This window comes from Delphinus delphis, chromosome 18, assembly GCF_949987515.2.
Source record: "Delphinus delphis chromosome 18, mDelDel1.2, whole genome shotgun sequence".
Classification (NCBI taxonomy): Eukaryota; Metazoa; Chordata; class Mammalia; order Artiodactyla; family Delphinidae; genus Delphinus; species Delphinus delphis.
In genome coordinates, this window is record NC_082700.1 from 15,435,537 (window position 1) to 15,462,277 (window position 26,741).

A 26,741-nucleotide genomic window follows, 5' to 3' on the forward strand; every position below is an offset into this window, starting at 1 on the left:
TAACTGACTTAATCAGTCAAATATAAAACCTGTTCAATACTGCCCGCGCAGGAGTCAAATTCTGAAGGATTTAAAACTTAATAAATTACAGTTCGGGGTTGCATTGGCGAGCTTACTTTGTTCCAGCCCTTCTTCCTGTTGAAACTCTCAGGTTTGTTTCAAGTTGAACCTGGCAAGTTGCATCTTGTCATTTTTCATATTCACATGAGAGACCAAGCCCTATTGCACTCGTTTAAATTTTTATTATCAGAGTTAGCAGTAATAAGCCAATAGAAACAGGATAAGAAGGGAAAAGCTCCGGATAAATAACTTCTTCCTTATGAATTAAAACACATGCGGACACCGGTGTCAGTTACCACCTCCCCACATCCTGTCCTGCTGTACAAATAGTTACACAAAACAGTCCACAAAACAATGCGAGCAGCTGATACCCTGAGGTGGGCAAAGGACCCCTGTTGTGTGAAGTCTCAGGCTGATCTCGGTCTAGATGACCAGCTTCTCCACACTCAGCGTACTCGTGGTTTCATCCTCTTCGTTTGACCCAAAATATCCCGGGAGGTCCAGCATCCCCTGCTCCGCCTCAGTGAGGCCGAAGGATGTGTTGTCGTAGTAGGCGAACTCCGGGTGGGCGGGGAAGCTCTGACATTTGTCTTTCCGACACTGAGAAGGGCTCAGAGGACTGACCCTCTGGTAGCTATCTCTGGGGGCCGGGGAGGAAGGCCGCTTCCTTGAGACATTCCTGTGACTGGGGGACGGTCCCCTCCGAGCCCGGTGAGGCTCCGTTCTCTCACCTCCCGCCACGAACCCTGCCTGGCGATCCCCCAGGTCTGGTTTCCTCGTGGGCTGCCCCAGGGTGTGGGGTTTAGGGAAAGGGCTTAACGGGCCACTGCTTCCACCTGCCCCTGGACAGTGGTCCCGTTTCTCCGGAAACAGGGCAGCGCCTCGACTCGGGGGCCGGACTCGCTCTCCCGCCTGGTCCCACGTCCGGTTCCTGGAGCTGTAGGCGGGGGCTTGCCGGGGGGTCAGGGTGGACAGGCTCCGCTCCCGGAACGGTCGGGCCTGCCTGGCCTCGTGGAAACTTGCGGTCCTCCGGAAATGGGACCCCCGGGGGTGGCTCCTCATCTGCGACTTGCGGAGGAGGCTCTGGCTGGGGCTGACGGCGCAGCTGGCCGGCGAGAGCGGGTGGTCCAGCCGGGAGGGGGGCCTGTCCCCGGCGCCGACCGCGGGCGGCTGCTCCAGGAACGGGGATTTGAGGCGGAACTTGCCGGCCGCGGCTTCTTCGGGGCTCTCGGAGCCTCCCGGGGGTGCGGTGACGGCGGCGTCGATGGCGGTGTCCGTCAGGGGGCTCTGGGACACGTGGTACACCTTGGTGGTCTCCGTCAGGCCTTTCTTCTTCATCTCCTTCAACTGCTGCTGGGCCAGGCGGTAGCTGAACAGGGGTGGGATGATCTTCTGGGCGTTGGACTGGAAGCTCTCGCTGCCCGAGGTCTCGTCATCGGGGGGCGCCGGCACGCTCCGCCGGTAGGTCAGAGGGATGCCCTGGCCCGCGGGGCTCCCCACCGGCCCGTCGCCAGCATCTGAGAAGCTGCCGCGGGGCTCGCTCAGCTCGCAGATGTTCTCCTCGTCTGAGTTCTTCCGGCAGCCGGGCGCGTGCAGGGAGTTGTGGTGGACTGGGGTGCTGCACTTGGGGGTGCGGCCCAGCTTCCGCCACAGCGTGATGAGCACAGTGGCCACGATGATGAACAAGCACAGGGATATCCCAGTGACCGTCACGATGTTGTTGGACTTCACGGGAGTCTGGGGCTGGAAAGGAGACGGACTGGATGGCTGGAAAGCTACAAAAAAAAAAAAAAAGGAAGAACGAATGCATTCTCTAGTATCGTTTTCTCTGCCTGGGTCTAAGGTCTCTGAGTGGCTCGCTCTAATTATGTAGCAATTAAAGAAGGAAGGAAAATAAACAAGGGCTGGGATTTCTGGTCTTACATATATTTCTGCAGGCAGGCTTTTAAGCCAAGCTGAAAAACAGACACTGGTAGAAGCGAGGTGAGCAGATGAGCCACAGTCAAGGTGGCTCACTGGCTCTTGCGGACACTTGTCCCCAGTTTTCTACAAAGAAGCCTCATGAGGAACGTTTCAAGGTAAAAATCAAGGTTTTTCACTTAAGGTAAACATGGGATATCTATAATTAAATGTACCTTTGAGATGCACCTCTGAAAATTTCTGCCAAGTGTAACACTTGGGATGCAAAACAGTTTAGGCAGGTTGTAGCTCAATTTGCACATCTCAAGAGAAATTAATAGGTGAAAAGAAGTCTTCCAGCAATATACTACAGCTCACTTTTCCCTCCCAGTGTCCAGGAACTGCCTTTCCTAAGTGTTGAAGCCTCTGCTCTCTCACTCTTGTTTTCTCAGCTGTTCACTCCCCTTCCTACCTTCTATGTGGCATTGATTTTCCTTCTTCCCTGCTCTCTCAAACTGGTGTGTCTCACAGTCATCAAAATGTTTCACCAAGACTCAGACGCCACCTGGGGCCTCAGCCTGTAGTACCCGGGAACCCGAGACCACCCAACGCAACCAGGCCTCACCTCTCTTTCCTCCTTGGTCACTGTTCGCCATTCAAGCCCTTCCAGTCACATGTCCTCTATCTCTTCCTCCCATAGTCTTATCCTCACCAGTTCTGTGCCGCATCTCCATCCTCCCACTGCTCCCCTTTCCCCTTTCCACCGCACCCTATAGGACACCTAGAACCAAACTCCTCACGATGCAGAAACTTTCCACAAAACACTGTGTGTCTCCTTGCCTGACTGAGGACAGGCCATCCCTCAGGGCACAGCCTCCCCGGCTCACTCTTGGGTGAAGCTTTATCAGAAGCAGAACCAGAAGCAGGGCGCGTTCCGCAGCCTCCTCATTCCTGGCTGCCATCTCAGCCAACTTTTTACCTCCGTGTAGAAGTTCTAATCTTCTGACGCCCACGCCATCCACCCAGACCACCCTCTACCCTCTACCCCTCAACTCTGTCATCTCCCCACCTCAGGGCAGCCGTCAGTTACTAGCACCTGGGTCCAGTCTTCCTCACCATCCCACAGCTGGGACCATTCATTGTCCTTCCAAGCTGCCATACCTTCCCATTGTCTGCAGCTGCTCCTGTTCTGAAACCGTAAAGCTTCACAGCCCACCTTCCGGCTGTATCCTCCCCTCTCGCTCACTCATTGTTCATACAACAGTTACTCAACCTCGCCGCAACATCTGATTCTCCAACCCCTCCATTTTCTCTCCATCCGCCAGCCACCTTCTGCCCTCACTTCTCTCCCTACACCCAGGATCCATCACTTCAATCCTTCTACTGCCAATCATCTCAACTCTCTGACCTCTAACACTGAGCTGTATCCCTTCCCCTGCTCAGAAGCAAAAGTCTGTTCCTAGAAAAATCCAGACACGTGGATTATCTGCTGCTGCACCCAGGCCCCTGAGCCCTGGTGGAGAAAATAATGCACCCATGCAGGCCAGAACCTTTGCATACTGATGGCGCCCAAACTTGACTGCCCACAAATCCTTCCGCGGGTTCCTAAGCAACTCTCTCTTCCGTCCCCTACAACAGTGCTTCAAAGTTTTACCACTAATCCTCTTCCTCAGCCGTCTGCTAGATCACAAACGTTAGAAGCTATCAAGCAAGTACACCCCAGCTTCTTCTGCCATCCTCTCCTCCCCCATAAACTCAGCAGCAGCCACATCTCCACTTCCCTCTTTCTCTAGGGAATTAGTAGGAGAAGTGCCTTCCCATAAAGACGAGTCCACCAGGTGCTCTCTAGGCCACCCTTCTCCAGGGGGATCATCCCTCTGTACCTATTATCTCCAGCTTCTCCTCCGTGCAGCTCCACAGAAACATGTTCAAGCTCTTTGCATTTTACAAAGATCTTTCTAGAACCCTCTCACTAATGCCACAGCCATATCTCGCTCCTTGTCTTCCCAGCGGAACGTACAGAAAGAAGGGTCCACATGTGCTGACTCCTCGTCACCTCTGGCTCCTGCACCCTGCCCCCAGGCTTCCAGTGAAGCAGCTCCTATCGAGGAGCCAAATGCAAAGGAGTTCCGTCCTGCTATTCCTTGAGCTTTGCAGCATCGGCTACTGTCCGGCCCTTCCTGTGATTGTTTCTCTTCTTGGTTTCAACAATTCTCTAATTCGGAGAGAAGAACATGCACTTTGGAGCCAGGAGAGCTAGATCCCATTCTGGTTCCACTAGCTCTGCTCTCTCCATCGACGTCCCACCGACACTTCCACCTCCACACGTCCAGGACTCATCATCTTCCCACAGAACCTGCACCTCCTCTGATACATCTGATCTCACGGGAATGGCGCTCTGTCCTGCAGCTGCCGGTGCTAAAATCCTAGGTCCCACCCGCGACACTCCCCTCTCCACACTCGCCACATCCAGAGTCGCTGAATCCTTCTCTCCTCTGCATCCCCACTGCCAGTGCTCCCTTCTCCCCCTGGGTCACTGAAAACCTCTCAACAGCCCTCACTGCTGCCACTCCCGGCCCTTCTGATTTGTACTCCACGCGACAGGCAAGAGATCCCTCCACAACACAGGTCCAGTCTTCAAGGGCCCTCGGGATCTGGCCCCCGCCTACCTGTTCAGTCTCATTTTGTGCCTTTTTTTTTTTCTTTTGGCCACGCTGTGCGGCTTGTGGGATCTTAGTTCCCCGACCAGGGATTGAACCCGGGCCCTCGGCAGTGAGAGTGCAAAGTCCTAACCACTGGACCGCCAGGGAAGTCCCCTGTCCAGCCTCACTTCCCTCACTCCCTCCTGACACTCCAACCTGCTGCCACATCAAACTCTTGCCAGGTTCCCTGGGTTTCATAATACGCCATCGTCTTCCAAGCTTTCATCCATTGCTCCATTTGCTAAAATTCCCTTTCTCGCCTAGTTCACCAGGTGATGCCTATTCAGCTCTCAATCTTCAGCTCAAATATCACCTCCTCCAGGAACAGAGGTGTTCCCAGCATGGACTGTCACAAGCTTCCATAGCAAGCTGTGGATACCTTTCTACTGCACTGTATGCTACGCCTGCTTGGGTGTCTGCTGAGCTGCTGTATCATAAGCCCCTTCCAGAGACATGGCTTATCTCTATACTCCCAACCCCAGTCAATAACCGGCATAGAGTTGGTACTCAATTAATGTTATATTCATGAATAGATTCATTATTGAAAAGGTGATAGCAAAATGACCAACACCCCATCAGATGGAACGTGGGCGCGGCAACTGGATCCTCCCATCTTCGTGGTGAACAAGATAGAGCAAATGAACGTAGGATTACTGCACTCAGACCTTGGCATAAAAACATCCTTTCAAAGCCAAGCAAAACTCTAGACTCTCAACCAAGTGAAAATAGTTGAATGATGAAAGACTCGTTCCCTGACTGATCATGTCTTCGTCTGCAGTGGCTGCTCCGTCAGTGGGTAGCAGCATTGCAAATGTACACGTGGACCTCTCAGCTGTTACACTTGACTCTCTGGAACCCTTCAAAACCGCAGCTGGAGAAAAGCCCCAAAGCTGCTGACCTCACCCATCTCTGCCTCATCTTGTCTTCCCTCTTTTCCTTGAAGTGAAGGAGACTTCCTGACGCTAGGCAGCCTGCAAACAGATCTTTACATTTCCAAGGAGTGGAAAACAGGCTGAACTGGAAAAAGAGAACAGTTGGAAGAAATGATCATTTTTATCCACACAAGCATTTATTTTTTTCTGAGGACCACTTATAGTAGAAGTAGGGGTGCCTGTAGCACTTACCCTCTCTGCTAATTCATAATGTACACATTTCCAGTTCCCACCCAGGATTAAAGAGATTAAGATGCCAGAACGTGAAATAATACCACACAGCCTCAAAATCTGGTTGCTAATTCCAGGATGGTTGTAGAAAGCTAGACTGGCCTGTACGTAGAGGCAAAGTATTCACGATAGGTGGCTTAGCATGAGGTCAGATCTAGTTCCCTGCTTTCTAGCTTTATGGTCTTGGGCAGGTGACTCACCCTCTCTCTCTGCTGCAAAGTCCTCACCTGTATGTGTAGATAACGATGTACTGACTTCATACGTGCAAGGCACTTAGAAAAAATGCCGGGCAGCAGCAAGCTGTCAAGATCGGAGCCCAGCATAAGAATCCTTGCCATGGGCTTCCCTGGTGGCGCAGTGGTTGAGAGTCTGCCTGCCGATGCAGGGGACATAGGTTTGTGCCCCGGTCCGGGAAGATCCCACATGCCGCGGAGCGGCTGGGCCCGTGATCCATGGCCGCTGAGCCTGCGCGTCTGGAGCCTGTGCTCCGCAACGGGAGAGGCCACAACAGTGAGAGGCCCGCGTACCACAAAAAAAAAAAAAAAAAAAAAAAAGAATCCTTGCCTTGTAGAGTTATTGTGAGCTTTGAGTGAGATAATGTAATAAATGGTTGATACTGTTGTCCCTTCTAAAAGTGCAGTAAAAGCCAGGGGCAGTTGATTTTTAATTTATTTGAGTATTACAGAACTCTAGATGAAATATCTTAATACAACACGCCATCCCAGAACCGAGAGGAAGAAGTTATACACAAGGAAGGAGCTGTGGAGAGTAAGGGGACTTGTAAAGAAAGGGACAGACAGAGAAGAGAGCCTCAGAAGACAGTGTGAGATATAACTGGAGAAAGAACAGATTCAGGGTGGGGCTCAGGGCTGATGAAAGAAGACAGTAGGCTGGGGGCTGGGAGAAGAGCCTGGGTCTGAGGTTGTAATAGGAAAATCACAGAGAGAGAATGTCCTCAGGATGCTGGAATAAAGAGAACAAGGCCTACAGCACTGGCTGGAAAGAGGAGACAGCAAGAATTTTGTTAGGTCACAGGTGGGGATGCTGGTCAAGGTGTTGCCAGGTGCCAGTGGTCTTGGCTACAAGGTGCTCTGAGACCAAACACAGAAAAACACTTCTCCAGATCCCAAAGGGACAAGGAACCAGGGATGGTCTTCAACGTGGAATTGGAGAGTGGAAGGAGTCGGGACTGGAAAGAAGGACTTCACCTAAGGGCCAGGACCACAGCAAAGGCTAAATGGGGAGCTGGCTGTGTCTCAGAAGGGGCGATGGTGTGTGGGAACAGCAAGGATTCTTTTTTTTACTGTAACCTGTGGCAAATGAATGGGATTCAGCTCCGTAAGCTGCAGCAAACCCAACTGAGTGACCTGAGCACCACACCATAGACCACCCACATCAAATACTCACTGAGCACCTACTAGTGGGGGTCATTTCAAGATGCTCAGAGGATGAAGGAGGGGCCAGCCCCCAAGTGATGGCAAGATGAACTTCCCCACCTTCTCCTCCTGGGCGGGGGGGGGGGGGGGGGGAGGGAAGGAATAAACACAGAGCCCTTCAGGGGATAAGATAGGGTGCCTTGCCCCATTTTGGTTCCCTGGGGTTTCTCGGAGATGAGGAGGTGAAAAACTCTTTTTTTAATGTTTTCCCACAATTTCTGGGGGCGGGGGGGAAGTAAAGGAGGGAGAAACAAAAACAACAAATATCGGGAAGAAATCATCATCCCTCCCATGTTTTGTATTTCTAAACATGATTCCGTACGTCTGAATCTTTCATTTACACCCATGTCCTTGTCATTTCCGCATCTTCGACGGTGTTAAGTCTCCTGTCATCTCCCTGGCAAGACACCCCCAGTCGCAGACACACTGAAGGGCACAGAGTCTGTACAGCCAGCAGCAGCAGCGACAGAGCGTCGAGGCCACTCCTGAACTCAGACTGGCGACTGTCAGGCAGGGCTGGGTTCGACAGTCCCTCTGGGAAGAGGCTTGCGAAGGAGGACGGATACCTACCCGTACAGTCCTCCAGGGAACATGGGGAGCTCTCCGAGGACATTCCAGGGCAGCCAGGTCGGGAGGGGGAGGAGGGCAGGCACAGGCGGCGACGCTCTCTGACACCGTCCCCACACGTGGCACTACACTGGCTCCACGGCTGCCACAGTCCCCAAGTTTCTGCAAGGACATCGGCCAGGCTTTTAATGCTAGCTCACTTGAGAATCAGAATTTAACGGCACCCAAACGAAGCAGCAAAACTCAAATCTCAGGCTTTGAAAAGTCAGTAAAGAAGCACATTCCCACAGAAGAGGAAAGCTGGAATGTTGCTGCTCCCCCTACAACAAAGGAAAGCTGTATAACCTACAAAATATCAACCTTCCTAGAACTCTTCAGAGAGCTAAGGTCACAGGACAACCAAATGGCCTGAATTCGAAGGAAAGACAGACTCCTCCAAGGAAAGCCAGGATGCAAACACTGCTTGCTGGGGCAGATGCCAGGCCTCATACAAGCTGGAGAGAAATCATCTAAAAATATAATGAACCGCCAGAAGCCTGGTGTGGGCTAGCATGAGAATACAGAACCCCTGGGAGTCGCACTACCCAACTGGGAATTTGTACCCACTTGCAGGCTCTTCTCCACGGATCTCACCAGATCTTCACAAGGAGGACCGAGGGCAGGCAGAAGACCAGGGAGAGCCTCCCTCATGGTGGAGTCCAAGGAGGGGAGGAGAAGCTTCGTGGAAAAGACACAAACCTCACCCAGACCCTCCTCCCCATCTGCTCCATCAACAAAAGCCCAACCACTGCGGACAGGGCAGAAAACCCTGTCACTGTAAGAGCAGCAGCTGAAACCTAGTGCTGCCCAGGAATGGAAAAAGAAGAAAATCTTTCACCCCTAGAGAGGGGGAGGAAAGACCCTGGGCCCACACTTATAGACAGCTTCTACCACCGGCAAGGGGCAGGGTCATTACAAAGCCCCATCCTTGAGACTCAGAGGCAGAGCACTTGCCTAAGACTAAGGCTGAACCAGAACAAGAAGATGTTCTTCCACTCCCATCACCTAACACCCACCCTGCTCCAGGCTAGCAATTACCAAGTATCAAATAACAAGAGTCCACTGCTGGGGGAGAGGCAAGAGTGACAAGGAAAAGCCTTTCTGATGTGCAGGCTCAAGCCTAAAGTTGAGGGTGCAACAGAAGTATGGAGAAAACCCTCTGGCAACCCAATTCCTACCCTAAACACAAAGCAACAGTAGAAAATTTTGAACTCGATCGTGCACTGAGGATAGCCATAGCAACAGCAAAAACTCAAACACACCTCAATTCCTTATTATATTGACCCAATCTCCACACTGAAGTCCTAGCATAAATAGGGTACGCCAATTTCCAGGCATAAATGCTATTTATCAGTGTCTACTGTTCTAAGAAAATGTCCAACTTTCAACCAAAAATTATGAGACATACAAAGAAACAAGAAAAAAACAATAAAATATCCAAGTAATTAAGATAACCAGACTCAGATGTGACCCAGATATTGGAATTATCAGAGAGAGATATTAACTATGATTAATATGTTAACGTTTTCGTGGAAAATGTGAATAAGATGCATGAACAGATGGAAAGTTTCATCAGAGAACTGTAAACTAAAAAGAGTTCATCGGAATGCTAGAAATTAACAGCATGGCAACAGAGATGAAGAATGCCTTCTAGGGGCTCATCAACAGACTCAACATAGCTGAGGAAAGAAACAGTGAAACTGAATATAGATCGATAGAAATCACTCAAACTGAGACACAAAGAGAGAGAGAAAAAAAGAAGAGTGAATAAAACAGAACAGAATACCCAAGAGTTGTGGGACAATATCAAATAGTCTGTCATACATATGACTAGAATCCCAGAAGAAAAAGAGACTAATGTCCAAGAATTCTCCAAAATTAATGAAAGACACCAAACTACATCCAAGATACTCAGAAAACATGACGCAGTATAAACACAAAAAAGCAAACAAACAAAAAAGTTAAACACACTACAAACTGCTAAAAACTAAAAACAAATAGAAAACTTTGAAGGCTGTGGAGGGAGAGAGGGGGCAAGGTGGAATTACATCACATACAGAAGAATAAAAATCTGAATTATAGCACACTTCTCATCATGCAAGCCAGAGATATGGACTGACATCTCTAGAGTACTGGAGAAAAAAATCACCAACCCCAAATTCCATATCCAGTGAAAGTATCTTTCAAAAATGAAGGAAAAGTAAAGACTTTTTCAGATGAATGAAAATTAATAGAATTAATTAATTCTACCAACAGACCTTCACTATAAAAAATGTTCCAAGAAAATTCTTCAAGCAGAAGGAATGTGATACCAGGCAAACCTGCATCAATATAAAGGAATGAAGTGTGCTAGAATTAGCATTTATAGAGGTAAAGATAAAATTTACTTCTTCTTATTTTTAAATGCTCTAAAATATAATTGATGATCTAAAGCAAAACAGTAGCAATGGGGCTTCCCTGGTGGCGCAGTGGTTGGGGGTCCGCCTGCCAATGCAGGGGACGTGGGTTCGTGCCCCAGTCCGGGAGGATCCCGCATGCCGTGGAGCGGCTGGGCCCGTGGGCCATGGCCACTGGGCCCGCGCGTCCGGGGCCTGCGCGTCCGGAGCCTGTGCTCCGCAGCAGGGGAGGCCACAGCAGTGAGAGGCCCGCATACCGCAAAAAAAAAAACCAAAACAGTAGCAATGTATTATGTGTTTATACCATATATAAAGTAAAATGTATAACAATCATTCAAAGAATGGGAGAAACGAATTGGAATTGTACTGTTAATATCAGACAAAGCAGACTGCAGAACAAGGAGTATTACCAGAGATAAAGAGGGATGTTACATAATGACCAAAGGGTCAATTCAGCCAGCAGCCTTAACAACCATAAATAGGGATGCGACTAACACCAGAGCTTCAAAATACATACTACGAAACATTCCCAGAACAGTCATTATTGATTGACAAATGCAAACATCTCTTCCAAGCATATAAGTAATCACTGCCAGAGAGAATAATTGAATAATTCCCTACAAATAATTACCCTAAGTCCCTTCTCTGTGAGCACCCATCCAATCCCAAGACCTATCAGGTCATGCCCACACCAGGCACAAGATATCCTCTGCCTAAAAGTCTCTCTTCATCGTTATGGACAAAAACTCACAATGCAGTCAAGGGTATACAAAGCACTACAAAAACATACGGAAAACGTGCAGGGCAGTTACATTCTCAGGTGAGCCAAGTGGTGCAATCTTTGGAATGAGTCGTGGCACATGACTTCTTTAGAGCAATTAAAAGTCTCGGATTGTCACAAGGGTGGGAGCATTACAAACCAGTGTCCTGGACCAACATCAGCTGAGGTGTGGTAATTATGTTCCACCCAGAGGTCCAGCTGAACACAATGTTGGTTCTGTGCCTCCCAGATCACTCTGCGGCTCCTCAAATGGCAGAACAACAAGGCAGCTTTGTCCTCGAGCTTCAGAGCTGTTCAGACACTGAGCTCCCCGTGCTTGCAAAGCTGTGGGAATCTCATAGTAAGTCTCTCTGAGCTAAAGTATTGTGATTTCGTTTTTGAAAAATCTACTGGTAATTCCACCACTGTGAAATCTAAATTGAAAAGTCAATACGTAGTTTATCCTTCTCTTGTGCTCATATTTAAGACCACAAGAGGTCGAATTACAGAAGCTGAGAATCCTTTTTTTATTCTTTCTTAACTCTTCTTTTACTTTACGTAGACATTATTTAAATACATAAAGTCATTTGTCAAACTAAAAACAAAAATTCCATTAGTGGGCACCAGGAAACAAAAAAAATCAAAGTTTTGATGAAAGCATGAATCTTAATGTCAAAAATCTCACTTTGAAATGTGTTTTTTTCCTTTGAAAGTAAAATTATGGCTGGCAGGATCATCAACAATTTAAAAAATAAACATTTAAACTAAGTTTTAGGTTCTTTTACTGCTAAACCAAATTAATCAAACAGAAAACAAGGGAAATCACTCAAATAAAGCAATAAACAGACTTAATCAGCCAAAATTTTTAAAATGCCTTAAATACCTCTATTTGTTCCCTGAAGATTTCTGTTAATAACACGGAGGAAAATACTTGGCAAAACAGGAACTCATTGGCCAGCTATAGTTCACATGTTACAAATGAAGAATAAGATGACATTATTCTAAACAGTAGCCTTACTTCATGAATGAAAGGCTGTTTTGTTTTGTCCTGTTTAGATGTCCATACATGCCCTCCCACTGCGTTAACAAACCTGTTTGACCAGGATAAATGCCTTTCAGGCCACTCTAGAGGATATTAATTCTGAATGAGCAAAATGTGTCTGCAACAAGAAAAGGGAGATTTGTTTCCACTCCCAAGAATATTTGAAGGAATACAGAGTATGAAATATTCACACCTGCAAGATATTTCACTCAAGAGACTAAAGTAACTAAACAAAACGTCCTTAGAAGAAAATTCTATTAAAAAAATAAAGTTATTATAAAATATACAAAAAAAGAAAGAAAATTCTATAGACATGAGTAAGTAGCCAAAAGCCACAGTGGGAACAAAGGCACCTGGATAAGCAGTCCAGGTTTTCTGTGCCCCGCACAGGCTCATTCATATTAGACCAATCATGCTTATGCCTGGGCCAGCGGGCTCCAAAGTGGGTTACATGTCTTTCAGGAGGGGTGGGAAGCACAAGGTGAACCCATGAGATGAGGAGGAAAATACTGGAGCTTTTTGATCTAAAAGTTTCATATTGTTTAATATCTAGATTGATAGATGATTATATGGGAGCCAGCATGGAAGAGTGGGAATAGCAAATGCTCAAGCCAGTCTAACCACCAGTAGTGGGTAAGCCACCAACCTTGGAAAAATTACTTACCCTTTTTCTGTGCCTCATTTCTTCACCTCTCAAACTGACAATACAATAAGCCTAACTCATAGGGTTATTATAAGGATTAAATGGGTTAATATTCATAAAGCACTGAGAGCAGTTCTTGGTGCAAAGTAATCACTATATAAATGTTATTATGTCAGAAATTCACATACAGTATAAGGGCCTGTTTATATTAAATTATATTCTCTAGTTTTAGGTGAATTAGGTGGACAAATGGCTTATAAAGATTCTGGCAGGGCTTCCCTGGTGGCGCAGTGGTTGAGAGTCCGCCTGCAGATGCAGGGGACATGGGTTCGTGCCCCGGTCTGGGAAGATCCCACATGCCGCGGAGCGGCTGGGCCCGTGAGCCATGGCCGCTGAGCCTGCGCGTCCGGAGCCTGTGCCCCACGGCGGGAGAGGCCACAGCAGTGAGAGGCCCGCGTACCGCAAAAAAAAAAAAAAAAAAAAAAAGATTCTGGCAAAGAATTAAAGATGATACAATAATTAAGCACCTGCAAATAAGAAGCAAATGACAGGATGACGGTACTCCTCTTCTTGGTAAAAAGCTCTTGTTCAGTCACATTGTGAAGGAAAACCAAGACCATCTAATCAGAGAAACAAGAAGATGGCCAACAAATTTAAATTATCAAGAAAACTGTGTGTTAAATATATACAATTTTTACTTGTCAAAAAAACTAAGTAAAAAAAATTATGTGACTATGAATTTATACCCTCTATCATTAATTCTCAACTTTGCCCTAAATACATATTTTGCATTGAGATGCAGGGTCCATTATCCCTTATCTGACAACCTTGGGGCAGATGAGTTCAGAATTTAGAATTTCTCAATTTAGACTTTTGCATGTTATTACAGCACCTGTGCCAGATATTACTAACACTCCCCTAGCAGCATCCCATAATCACACACATTAACGCTTCTGCAGACAAACACATGGACATTCATACTAAGTAGGATAAATGAAGGTCACAAATAATCATGTTTGACATCTTTTTGCTGTAAATCAGTATTTACAGTTTTAAGGTCCTAAGACATATTTGGAAAAAGAGACAAACATATCAAACCCTTTATTCCCCTTCCAAAAGGAACTAATGAGAAATTCATTGTGAGTCGGTGGGTCACACCTCATGGTAGGTTCAATGGGGTTCCTGAATGATGCCATTTGGCAAAAAAAAACCAGTCTTTACTGGTCAGAGCTGTCAATTTTAATGGAAAATGAAAAGAACTCGATTTAGTTATAAACTTTTATACTAAAAACACAAAGGCACTGAGTTTCCCACCACTGGCATCAATTTCACTGATTAACCAGAGTCCCTGTTGGGCGGCCACACAGAGAATCTGGGGTCTCCAGGAATGCTTAGTCCCTCGAGGTACTGCTTCCAGCCCTACTGCCTGGTCGTGTCTAGTTGCTGCAGCCCCACAGGGAGCCCTGAGCACCCTCAGCCTAGACACAGAGCATCACTCCCTGTTCTGCCCCTTCCCAGGGAGAACCAACACAAAGACCTCCTGCTCCCAAGGTCTTTCATCACGTGGCCCGAATTCCTTTACTCCCCTTGGTTTGTTTCCACTAAATTCAGTCAATCAGAATTTTTTTTCCCTCTAAGCAATAAATTCTTTTTGAAATGGCAAGCATATCTTGAATGATTAGTTTAACATAATTGTTTTTCTACTGATACCTAGCTGAGACATCAGAGTGCAATTTTCACTTTAATAAACATGTACTGAGTATCTATTAATGTGGCAGGTGTACAAAGCGGGCCAAATAAGGATCATAAATAGCTTCCTGGCAGCCCAAGTCAGCTTCTGTCGCCAAATGAGCTTCTCCAATCTGGGGGCATGGTGGGGGAGGGAAGAAACGTGGGGAGAAAGACCCTGAACAAGCAATGACAGAAGTGATAAATGCCATGAAAGAGGAACTAAGGATGCTGGGCCAGCGTACAGTGGGGAGTTTACCTAGTCTGGGGTTGAGGAAGAGTCATCCAGGAGACTTGGGGGACGGGTTAATGTTAACCAAGTGAAGGTGGGAGGAGGGTTGCCCAGTCTCCAGCCCATCTGTGGATGCCCATCCTCATAAGAGTGACGTGTCAAGTGAGGTGACTGATAAGTTTTCAGCAAGGGAATAGCCTCAGCTGACCTGAATTTTCAACAGTCCCTCTCTGGCTTGCCTTGAGAGAATGAAATGGACGGAGGGAGGGAACCATGCGGTATCAGTGGAAATGGAGAAACGTGCAGAGATTGAGACACAGACTTTTTAAAGAGACAAAATCCATAGGACCTAGTGATTTATTCATAGGAAGTGAAGAAGAGGAAGCCTCCTGGGTCTGGGGTTTGAACAATGAGACGAGGTGGAGTCCTGTACTGAGGAGCAGGTTTAGGGGGTGAGATGATGAGTCCAGTTCCAGGTATGCTGCTTTTGAGGTGCCTGGGAGACATCTGGGGGGTGACAGCTATTCAGCACTTGGATGTGGGGGAGAGATACCAGCATGGAGTCACCAGCATCAGGACAGTAATCACCTAGCGAGTGTGTGAAGAGTGAAAAATGCTGAGGTTCTAGTATAGGATGCAGAAGTCCAAGCCTTAAGGGATGCGATGGGGTCATGGAACCAGCCGGCAAAGGAGACCTGGAAGGAACAGCCAGGGAGGTAGGAGGTAAACAAGGCAAGTGTAATGTCACAGAATCAAGGTCAACGAAGATACGGACTGGAAAGCATCCCCAGAGTTTGGGACCTGGAAGTCATTCGCTGGCTGCTTTAGTGAGAGCATTTGCAGGGGAGGGGTACGGGTTTGGAGTGGGTTGAAAAGTGAATGGGGGTGAGGAAATAAACCCCAAAGTACAGGTGGGTTTTTCAAGAACCGGGGCTATAAAAGGAAGACGAGAGAAACAGGTTGTGCTCTGGGGGAGAACCAGGCGATGAGGGGTGACTTTGTTTCGTGTTTAGATGAGACAATTAAGTACATTTCGAAGTTGATGGGAATGAACCAGTAAAGAAGCGACAGTTAGAGGCGGAGGAGATAGGGGAATAATGATTAACAGAAGGTTCCTGATAGAGCAGAGGGGCTGGGACCCCCGGTGGAGGGGAGGGTTGACCTTGTACTGGAGGAATGACGCTGCTTCCCTGGGGACAGCAAAGGAGGGGGAGATTGTGGGATGGCTGCCTGCAGGCTTACGGATATTTTGGTGGGAGGGTGAGGGAGCTCGCACCTGACGGCTTCCCGCTGCTCTGTGTGGCAGGAGCAAGTCAGCTCAGAGAGTTAGGCAGGGGCGCGGGTGAGGTCGGAGGAGAGCAGAAGAGGGCCGCAAGAGCTGCTGTGCAGGGTAGGAGCACAGTGAGTAGCATGGTGGGCAGCACGGTGGGCCCAGGGAAGGGTGGAGGCCCGGCCTGCCCGGGTGCCGTGGGCGGCCGGCAGATGGCTGGATTCACGCAGAGCCGGGGGGTGGCTGGGTGCAATCAGAAGGACAGGGGGCAGAGGCGTTTAGGGTATTGGTCGGAGAGTGATTAAGGGGATGGGCCACGGAATCTAGGCTGGAGGCAGAGGTAAGTGCAAGCAGGGAAGTGGCCAGTGGGTGGGGAGAGAGTCAAAGGAAAGGGACTTCTAAGGAGGAGTGAGTGAATTTGGAGCAAGAAACACGTGGGGCACTGAGGCTGCTCAGAGGCTGGGGCCGTCAGGGAGCACAGGATTAGCGGGGACGGAAATAAGAGCACGTGTAAACGATCTGGACAATCCCTGCCAGATTAACCTCTTGCCAGGGCCAGGCTCGCACCCAGGAAAAGGGAAAGAAACGCAAAGAGGAGCCTGGGGCATGGATGGAATTGTAATAACCCCACTTCTTTGTGATTAGGGAGGGCGTTATGCAGAGAATTCAAAATTTAAAGAAGTTTTTAGGGTCTTCCCTGGTGGCGCAGTGGTTGGGAGTCCGCCTGCCGATGCAGGGGACACGGGTTCGTGCCCCGGTCCGGGAGGATCCCACATGCCGCGGAGCGGCTGGGCCCGTGAGCCATGGCCGCTGCGCCTGCGCGTCCGGAGCCTGTGCTCCGCAGCGGGAGAGGCCACGGCAGTGGGAGGCCCGCGTACCTCAAAAAAAAAAAAAAAAAGAAGTTTTTAGAAATCTTGCTTTGAACTCTCACTAAAGAGGCTTCGTTCTTAAAATGAAGGAGGTAAGAGGAAAGAGACATGCTTGAGGACGTTCTAGAGGAAGTGAAAAGCTACTAAGTACAATTTGGGATTTAGCTTTGAATTCTGATCATACCTGCCATGGACTTGCCATATGATGTAATAACAGAATTTTTAAATACATGCAAAAGAATGAAATTAGAACATTCTCTAACACCATACACAAAAATAAACTCAAAATGGATTAAAGACTTAAATGTAAGGCTGAATACTATAAAATTCTTAGAGGAAAGCATAGGTAGAACACTCTTTGACATAAATCGTAGCGATATCCTTTTGGATCCACCTCCTAGAGTAATGAAAATAAAAACAAAAATAAACAAAAGGGACCGAATTAACCTTAAAAGCTTTCGCACAGCAAAGGAAACCATAAACAAAACGAATAAACAACCCACAGAATGGGAGAAAATATTTGCAAACGAAGCGACCAACTCCAAACTGTACAAACAGCTCATACAGCTCAATATCAAAACACACAAACAAATCAATAAAAACGGGGCAGAAGATCTAAATAGAAATTTTCCAAAGAAGACATACAGATGGCCAAAAAGCACATGAAAAGATGCTCAACATCACTAGTTATTAGAGAACAGCAAATCAAAACTACAATGAGTTATCACCTCACACCAGTCAGAATGGCCATCATCAAAAAGTCTACAAACAATAAATGCTGAGAGGGTGGGGAGAAAAGGGACCCCTCTTGCACTGTTGGTGGGAATGTAAATTGGTACAACCACTATGGAGAACAGTATGGAAGCTTCTTAAAAAACTAAAAACAGAGCTACTATATGATCCAGCAATCCCATTCCTGGGCATATATCCAGAGAAAACCATAATTCGAAAAGATACATGCACCCCAATGTTCATGACAGCACTATTTACAGTAGCCAAGACATGGAAGCAACCTAAACGTCCATCGACAGAGGAATGGATAAAGAAGATGTGGTGCATATATACAATGGAATATTACCCAGCCACAAAAAAGAATGAAATAATGCCATTCGCAGCAACATGGATGGACCTAGAGATGATCACACTAAGTGAAGTAAGTCAGGCAGAGAAAGACAAATATCATATGATATCATTTTATATGTGGAATCTAAAAAATAATACAAATGAACTTATTTACAAAACAGAAACAGATTCACAGACTTCGAAAACCAACTTAAGGTTACCAAAGGGGAAAGGTCGGGGTGGGAGAAGAATAAATTAGGAGTTTGGTATTAACATATACCTACTACTATATATAAAATAGAAATCAACAAGGACCTACTGTATAGCACAGGGAACTCTACTCAATATTCTGTAATAACCTATACGTGAAAAGAATCTGAAAAAAGAATGGAGATATATATATATATATATATATATATATATATGTCTAACTGACTCATTTTGCTGTATACCTGAAACTAACACAATATTGTAAATCAACTATACTCCAATATAAAATAAAAATTAAATTAACAAACAAACAAATAAAATACAATGTAATAATAGCTGACGTTTATCACTGTTTCTTACCTGAGGCACTGTGCTAAGAACTGTATACATTAATTTCACTCAATTCTTACAACTCTCTGAGGTAGATACTCTTATCATCCCCACTTTACTGATGGGGAAACTAAGACCTGGAGCAGTTAGTTAGGAGTGCGCTGGGTATGCTAACCAGTACTCTTCATTTTTCAGATAAGGATGCTAATGCCATTTGGGACATTATGGGGAGTGAACCATAAAAATGATGGTACCGTTCATAGAAAATCAAGTTCACCTAAATTCAAAATAATAATTTGATTGCATGAAGGCGCCAATTTGATTTAAAAAAATGTGCTTTAAAATCTCAATACCAACCTATATTTCTCTGAATCAGCATGCACTCCTTCTCCTTGGCAGAAAACTGGCTTCTGCTTGAGACGCCAAAGTCAAAGCAGTATTTATGCCTCCCCACGTCAAACAAAGTGCAGTTGAATACTGTTCTCCTTTCTCCCAAGGTCAGACTGTTTTCAGCCAACCGGATGGTCCTTTCCCCAGGGCGTCTGGGGGCCTCCCTGAAGACAGCGATCACCCCTTGGACAAAGATGCATGGCGGGGGCAGCACCCTCACCTCCACCCCGGACTCACAGGTGAGCTCTGGCTTCATCACCAGTGCATATCCAAACTTCTGGGCCAGGTCAATGGGGCCTGTGGACGTAATGACCGAGTCCCCGCCGAGCAGCTTCAGCACCACGGTGACATAGGCTTCCGGCCCCACAGGTGCACAGCCAAACTCAACCCACTGGCCTTGAGCGAGTTCTGCCCTCTTGCTAGCCCTTATCTCCAGCGGCTGGCCCTGACTCATCCTTGCCTCCGGAAGGCTGTTGGTGAAGGTGACATCCACCAAGATGCCGGGCTTGTCCACGGGGAACAGGCACAGCGGCTGACTGGTAAAAAGGCCCACCTGGAAGGTGCCTTCAGCTGCCTTGGATGTCCTGTTCAGGTCAACATGAAAGACAGGCCATTCCACCTTCAGAAAGGCGCTCCTCTCCCACCAGGGGACCGGAGGGCTGCTGTCTGTGGCTTCCGGAGTCATCGTGAACCGGTAGTCGCCGGCCTCCTTGAAGTAGAAGCACTCAAACTCGAGGGTCCCCTGGGACTGGTTGGTCAGGAGGTATTTGGTGGTAACAGTCTGATTGGTGTTGGCCTCCAACAGCAGGACAGAGACATTCCTCAGCGTCCCATTGGCGCCATCCAAATACTGGAAATCCACAGACACTGTCCTGTTGCTTAGTGCTACATGGCCCGGTTCCCCCAGAAGGAGATATTCAGCTTCTCCAAGAACTGAAAGGAAATGGTCAGAGTAGGTTTTTAAAGGGAATATCTGAGCAGCACTATTGGTGACATCGATGGAAACAGCATTTCAGACACGAGAGAAGTTTGAACTGAGCCGAGGATGATGCAAAATGCTGCTGAGTGCTGACTCTGGGAGCTGGGTCCTGAGCTGCCTCCATTCTAAAGTGGCTCTGTTCCTTCATCTCCATTTTTCATGGTTTTGTTGAAAATAATGAATTAGTGGTAAATACTCTGAATTCACAACAGTCAACAAGGTAATACATCAGTGATGAAAACCTAATAAGCAAGAGTAACAACTGACCAGTCTCGTAAAAATCCAACACTTGACTCTTCTCATTTTAGGCATATTGAAGTGTTTAGGTATTTGGGGAAAATGGATTTACAGTGAAATGAGAGAAAGCCTGATTTAAATGATACAACACGCACTGCTCTAGATTACTTAAAATGGGAGACCCTAAATATACAGTTGACCCTTGAACAACATGGGCTTCAACTGCACAGGCTCACTTACACACACACAAATTTTTTCAGTAGTAAGTACTACACTACTAGACGATCTGTGGTTGGTTGAATCCGCAGATACACACAGCAGATATAGAGGAACAGCAGATACACAGGGCCGACTATAGATTATACCTGTGCAGAAGATCAGAGCCTTTAACCTTAACTTAAACCCTGTGTTGTCCAACGATCAACTGAACTTCTAAGTTACTGTTTTCTGACATTCAAGACAAGTGCTTGAGCATTTTCACCAGTAAAGGAAACAGTGCCTTTCCTTTGTATAAGGCAGAAATTTTTAGATGAATAAGAAATGTTGACATTCTATCCTGCATGGGTTATTCAAGGGATAGAGTGAACATTTATGGAATAGCTAAGCTTGTCCTTAGCAATTTTACTGACATTACAGTAACTGCTATTGGCCTAGATAGGACAGATGACTACCGGCCCACAAGTGTCACTCTGTTAGGATCAATTCTATCTTTTTTTAAAAAGAGACCCATCAGAGCAGCTGAAGTAAAGAGTGGGAAGAGCACAGACACACAAGAATCCCTGTTTCTATTTTGAACCCTATCCAAATACATATCAAAGGAGACAGAGTTTGGCAATGCAACAATCAGCTGGCCTGTGACTAGGGTAAGAAACATTCTAGATTTAAGGAACTGCAGTGCCCTTTGGTTTGAAAAACAACATGTGTAAGTATGAATTTATGAGTCTTCTTATATATACATGATAATATAACATAATATTATATTAATATAATAATAATAATAATGTGTACATATCATATATGTCCAAAGGACAATATGCTGTCTGGGCTGGTAGTCTTTAAATATACTCAGTCAGTGATTATTCGATGATTCACTTTGATGGACAGCAGAAACCAATACAACGTTGTAAATCAACTATACTCCAATAAAGATTTTTAAAAATAGACTATTCAAAGATATAAAAAAATGATTATTAGAATCAGCACATGAAAATACTGGCACATAAAGGTTTGTTTTAATTAGCTCAGCACTTCACCCATTTCTTATTTAACATGAGGTGAAATAAAATATATAAAACTTGGATAGACCTGAATGCTTAATCAGCACTTGCTTGAAAACCTTAATAGGATAAAGTTGTTTTTTTTTTTTTTTTCCATTTTAGTCAGTACAGAAATTGAGGGACACTCCCTTTTGGATGGAGACAACTCATCCAAAGGCGGCTGCTTTCGGTGCAGCTTGTGTGCTAGTTCAGAGTGGACCTGATACTTTTTTGTGAACAGGTGGCTGAAGAGCTTCCAGTACTCACAGTAGCCCAGGAAGGACTGCTGAGAACAAAGGACCGAGAACAAAGCTCATATTCATTTGAATCTGATGGGGCAGAATGGTTCTGTGATGCATTTTAAGAGAGGCACACCGCACTTAGTTAACTAATGAATTGTCAGTGACAGGGACAACGATGAGGCAGATCAGATTCTGATTTGACGGGCAGCCTGTCGATGAAAAAGACACACATGGCCCTTTGGAAACCGAGGAAACAGACGCAACGGATGGGTTCCAACAGCAGCAGAAAGGAGGTGTGTACTGAAGAGGGAACTTGCTGCTTTACTCTCAAACTCTTGCTTTTACAGGCAAGAATACACTCTCACTTAGAAAACTACAATTTGGTTGTACCACATCCTGACTACTACAGTTCAGTTTTCTCCATTCTTTCATTTCCTCTCTCCCCAAATTCCTTTATTGTATTTAAAGGAACTGGTGTCTCAATATAAGCATGTTGCTTTCAAAAAGCAAAAACACTAACTGGTAATGGTATATTTTGATCAAAGTCAAATGGAGAAGAAAAAAAAAATCCAGGTCTATGAAAATACCTCCTTTTCCAGTAGTAGCCTTTGTACTCAACTTGTATGCTCTATTTTATGCTCAATCAACTTTTATTTTTATATTGCAGTAAGATAACCTGCTCTCAACAATAATAAATGTCCTTGCAGACTCTTTAAATGGAAATTTTTGATGTCTTTATCATTATGAAACAAAGCAAGCTTTTATAATTTTTTGAATGAGGCTGTTACATATAGAGCAACCTATTTTTAAGTAGGGATAAAGGACTTTAAAAGAAATGATCCCAGATTGGTTTTCTGCAAGTCAAGTGTCTTCTTGTTTAAATAAACTTCTGAAAAAATAAAAGACTGAGGGAGGAGACTCACTGGACAAAAGTAACAGTACACACTCTGGTCCATCCAACCCATATTACATGAGCCAGGATTCTCTGTCTCTTGAATAATAATTTCTTCATCAATCTGAAAACAGTTTCCACTCTCACACCACCAACTGCTTAGATGTCTGAAATACTTGGAAATCATCAAAAGAAAACTGGTGGGTATTATATGGTTGAATCTACTGGTTCAGTAGCTGCATAAAACTCTCTGAGAAATGAATTTTTAGTTGAATCAAGATGAATGAAGAAAACTAACATTAAGCACCTACTATGTGCTCAGACATTCAGGTATTTCACATTCTTGAGTTTATCTTATCATCATAACAACCCTCTCAATATTGCTGCTGGTACAAAAAGAGATTCAGAAACTAGACAAAGGCACACAACTGGCAAGGATTGAAATTCAGATTTGTTCCAAAGGTATTCCAGCAGCAAACTCTCTTGTCAAGTGAAATCTCATGTAGAACCCCAATATATAAAACATCACCTCCTGTGTGTGTGAGTGAAGTTTAAACATATAATACTGAAATACTAGGAAATCAATCAAAGAGAACTGAGGCCAACATGCTTGTCTCCAATTTGTGAAATGAGTGTATTTAAAGTGAAATTTGAAATAATAACGCAGAACCTTAAGAGAACCCAGGGTTGCAAGAATCACAGTTTAAAAGGCACTGCAGTGTAGTCCCTGCCCTACCTCCTTCATGTAGGGGCATCGACATCCATGCATTTACAAACCCTCCATTTATGTTTCTTCATTGGTACCCACAGCATAAGTACACGCAACACTCACCGTAGTCACAGAGCACCACCAACAATAGATTTGAAAAGTCTTTCAACATTTGTTTCATTCTGATCAGCAAAATCCCAGGTCTTTGGTCTCCTCATGTCCTTCCTCACATCCAAATGGTGAATTTTTCTTCAAAAACACCTGCAATTAGAACTTCAAAAAGACGTTGGCTCTGTTCAGTGTGATTCATAAAATAGTAATCCTGAAATGACAAAACCATTCTAAGAAGTCAAACTGCCTAGTTAATACTGAAAAGAAAACAGCAAAGACGTTACTGTTCCCCCAGGGAAATGATCTGTAATTTACATGTCCTTTCCTTCCATTATAGCTCACCTGCTAAGAACTTTCAGGTCTGCCCAACACCAAGACTATCTGCAAAACACTGCATCTCTTACCTTTCTAGCACATCCTTAAGTGGAGAGTTGGTTGTTCTCTGCTTAATTTCATCAAAGCTCCTTGCCAACCTGGATAATATTATATCTTCACATATTTATGTGCTTGGCATAGTTAATATGCCAGTTAATCGACTGACTAAAATTTTGCCAAACTTTCATTTTGCATCGTGCTGTGTAGACCTGCCTTGCTTCCACAAATGGGTTTATGAACACTGTCCTTCTTGCACAGTTGGTGTGTTCTCTGGATTGCTTCATTTCTGAATGCCTAGGAGCTATATCAAAACTATCAAACCTTTAAAAAAATATATACCCAGATTATTGCAATTAAATGTGAACTCCAGGTGGTCCAGACTTCCCTTGGTCAGGGCACTCTAAAGAGAAAACAAGTAACAGCTATCATCTTTGTCACCCTTCCAGTACTTGTTGCTGCTGGCTGGCATGCCATCAGGAGATGGCTGATTTCATGAGCAATCTTCCCAGACCACCTAGGAGGGCAGGGAAGGCCTTGATGGCCTGTGGTTCAGAATGATTTGTGGGAAGAGGCACTTATTTTGATATAAACAGACTATTAGACAACAGAATAAGATGCAGGGCATTTAAGAGCCAGTATTTTTCATACTTGAGTCTTAGGAAACTTGAGTCTAGGAAACTATGGGGTACTAAACATAAAACAAATATATATTTTCTTAATGTTTACATTCCCCTCCATTATGCAGTTAATCTGTTTTTAATAAGTACATTATATTCCAAATATACGTACGTCACATCCCTTCGGATAAGACAGAAATTAAGGGAATTAAGAGGACTGACTGAAATAATCAAAAATTCAATGGAAAGGAAATTGGTGTGTCTCTATTAGCTTTCTTTCTGTAGGAGTTGGTTGAGCAAAGGAAATGCTGTACTTCCTCAAAGAGAAGCAGAGATAGGAAGTGTAATCATGCAGATGATTAAGGCTCCCACCCTCCCCAACAAAAAAAAAAAGAAAATTCAGTTTTGTTGGAATTAGGCATGGATTTGACCCAATCGTTTCCTTGAATATGAATTGGGAAACCTGACCAAAGACAGCAGGTGAGCATCATCGTATCTCCCAGGCAAGTGTGGGCACTTAGGGCAATTAAAATGCTTCCTTTTAGTCACTGCTACTCAGTAATTGAAGTAAGGAGAAACAAGCTATCCCTGGCCCCCAAAAGTTGTACTGGCTTCTCCCAAATTGCTTGCTTCCCCATGACAACCATTTTTTAAAGAAGTTCTTAATCACAACTGATTTTGTGTTTATAACACATTTTCTTTCTTATGAAAAAGACTAGTAAAACAGAATAGTGTCATAATCTATATTTAGAGCTGGATGGAAATGGAATTACAAGATAATCCAGGCTACCTGAAAACAGGCTGCTTTATTTTATAAGCCATAGTATGGTTTACATAATATGGATTTTTTTTTTAATGCTCTCAAGCTTTTGAAAATTAATGCTGATTTTTTTTTCACTAGCTCAACCACTAATTTGAAGATGTTAACAGAGCATCCCAGAATGGAATGGAATGCCGGGTAAAAAATCACTACGTTTCTGTTGTTGTTTTAAAGAAAACAGCATGCTTCTTTAATTTTTTTTAAACCTTGCTTATTTTCTTCCAACATGTGTTCCCAATACCACAACTGGCTACTTACAATGTTTAGCTTGAGAATCATTTTGAGAAAATAGGAACTTAGGTATACTTTATACACATTTTTTAAAACTTCCATATAGCATTCACACCCATAAACGTTTATAGACAAATTCTAAATGTATCAGCTAGAGGGTAGGAGGAAGTTGTGAATATTCTCAGTGGCTAAGGGCACCACGCTAAGCTCAGATCCCATGTTTTTGCTGAAATCAGCTAAGATACACGCTTCTGTATCCCCTATAGTGTCTTCAGAGCTACAGAAAAAGAAACTGAATTATGCTAAACACCATGGGACCAATGATTTATGAAAGAATAAAAGGAAAAACAAAAAGAAGCAAAGTGATCTTGTCCGTTCTGACAAACATGCACATGCTCGAGTGTATATCTAATAGTAGTATTTATTAGGAGGAAATCGCTAATTCCAAAACGGCTCGTGTAAACGGGCTGTATTTATATATTCGGGCCAATCGGCGAATATACGCCTGGTCCCACGGGCTGGATGCTGCTTCCCCACATCTACTCAGCTGTGCACTCCCCACATCTACTCAGCTTTCGCCAGGCCTGCGAGTCAAGTTTACGCTTGGAAATCTAAGGCTGCCGGTGTCCCCCAGCACAACATCTCTTAAAATGAGGACCGTTTTGCAAGGCACATATCTCATACTGCTTGCATCCCAGTAAGGATTTCTTTATGGAAAGAAGCAAACCTGTTCTGAAACGCAGAGTCTCCCAGAAGCTGTTCTTCAAGGGTTCCAACTATTCGGACTCAACACCCATCAATCTACGGTCAGCCTCAGACACTCGGCCACACCTGCGCCAGGAGAGCGCCGAGTTCAGGTTGAAGTCGGGACTCAGAGATGCGGAGACGACACTTTTTAACGCGTGTCCCTGGGGGCTGAGCACCAAGGAGCGAGGGAAGGGGACCGGGTGCGTGGAGAGAACGGTCCCGTCCACCAGTGCTTTCCGGCGGCGGGGAGGGTGGGGCGGAAGGGTCCCGGGAGCCGCCGGGGACCCCGCGGCGGGAGCTCCCGCCGGGTTGCTTCCGGAACGCTCTTCTTACCTCTGGGACCGGCGGGCGAGGTGGCGAGGTAGGCGAGTGGCCTGGGCCGCGATGAGGCAGCGTACCGAGCATCCCGCGTCCCGGGACTGCGCCCCCGGCCCCCGCGCGCCGCTCCCGCAGCCCCGCCCGGGTCCGCCCCCGACGGCGCGAGGAGGGCGGCACCCGGCGGGCGGGGGGGGGGGTGCTCCGGGAGCCTGCGAGGGCCGCCCCGCCCGCTCTGGGCAGCGCATCCTTCCCTGCCCGCGCCCGGCTGGCCCGCTACTGGACGGGAAACCCGGCAGGAAACGCGCGGCCGGGGAGGGCCCGCGGGGAGGGGACGCGGATGCCAGCCGCGCACACCCACCGCCCGCAGGCGGGAGCCGGGTTTAAGGGCGACCCGGCATTCTCCCGGCAT

General features: G+C 45.9%; 1 protein-coding gene across 3 annotated transcripts; it reads right to left on the minus strand.

The window, feature by feature from the left end:
- Positions 1–232: 232 nt before the first annotated feature.
- THSD1 (thrombospondin type 1 domain containing 1) lies at positions 233–26,566 on the minus strand. Of its 3 annotated transcripts, none has more exons than XM_059996107.1 (5): positions 26,348–26,566; positions 23,237–23,374; positions 18,766–19,731; positions 7,831–7,989; positions 233–1,835 (listed from the first exon to the last, which is right to left on the minus strand). In XM_059996107.1, exons 2-5 carry the CDS (start codon positions 23,292–23,294, stop codon positions 484–486), a joined length of 2,535 nt encoding a protein of 844 aa, XP_059852090.1. In that variant the 5' UTR covers positions 23,295–23,374; positions 26,348–26,566; the 3' UTR covers positions 233–483. The 3 variants fall into 3 exon arrangements, with proteins under 3 accessions (XP_059852090.1, XP_059852089.1, XP_059852091.1); XM_059996106.1 differs by having other exon boundaries at positions 23,237–23,386; XM_059996108.1 differs by lacking the exon at positions 7,831–7,989 and having other exon boundaries at positions 23,237–23,386.
- Between the last annotated feature and the right edge of the window lie 175 nt (positions 26,567–26,741).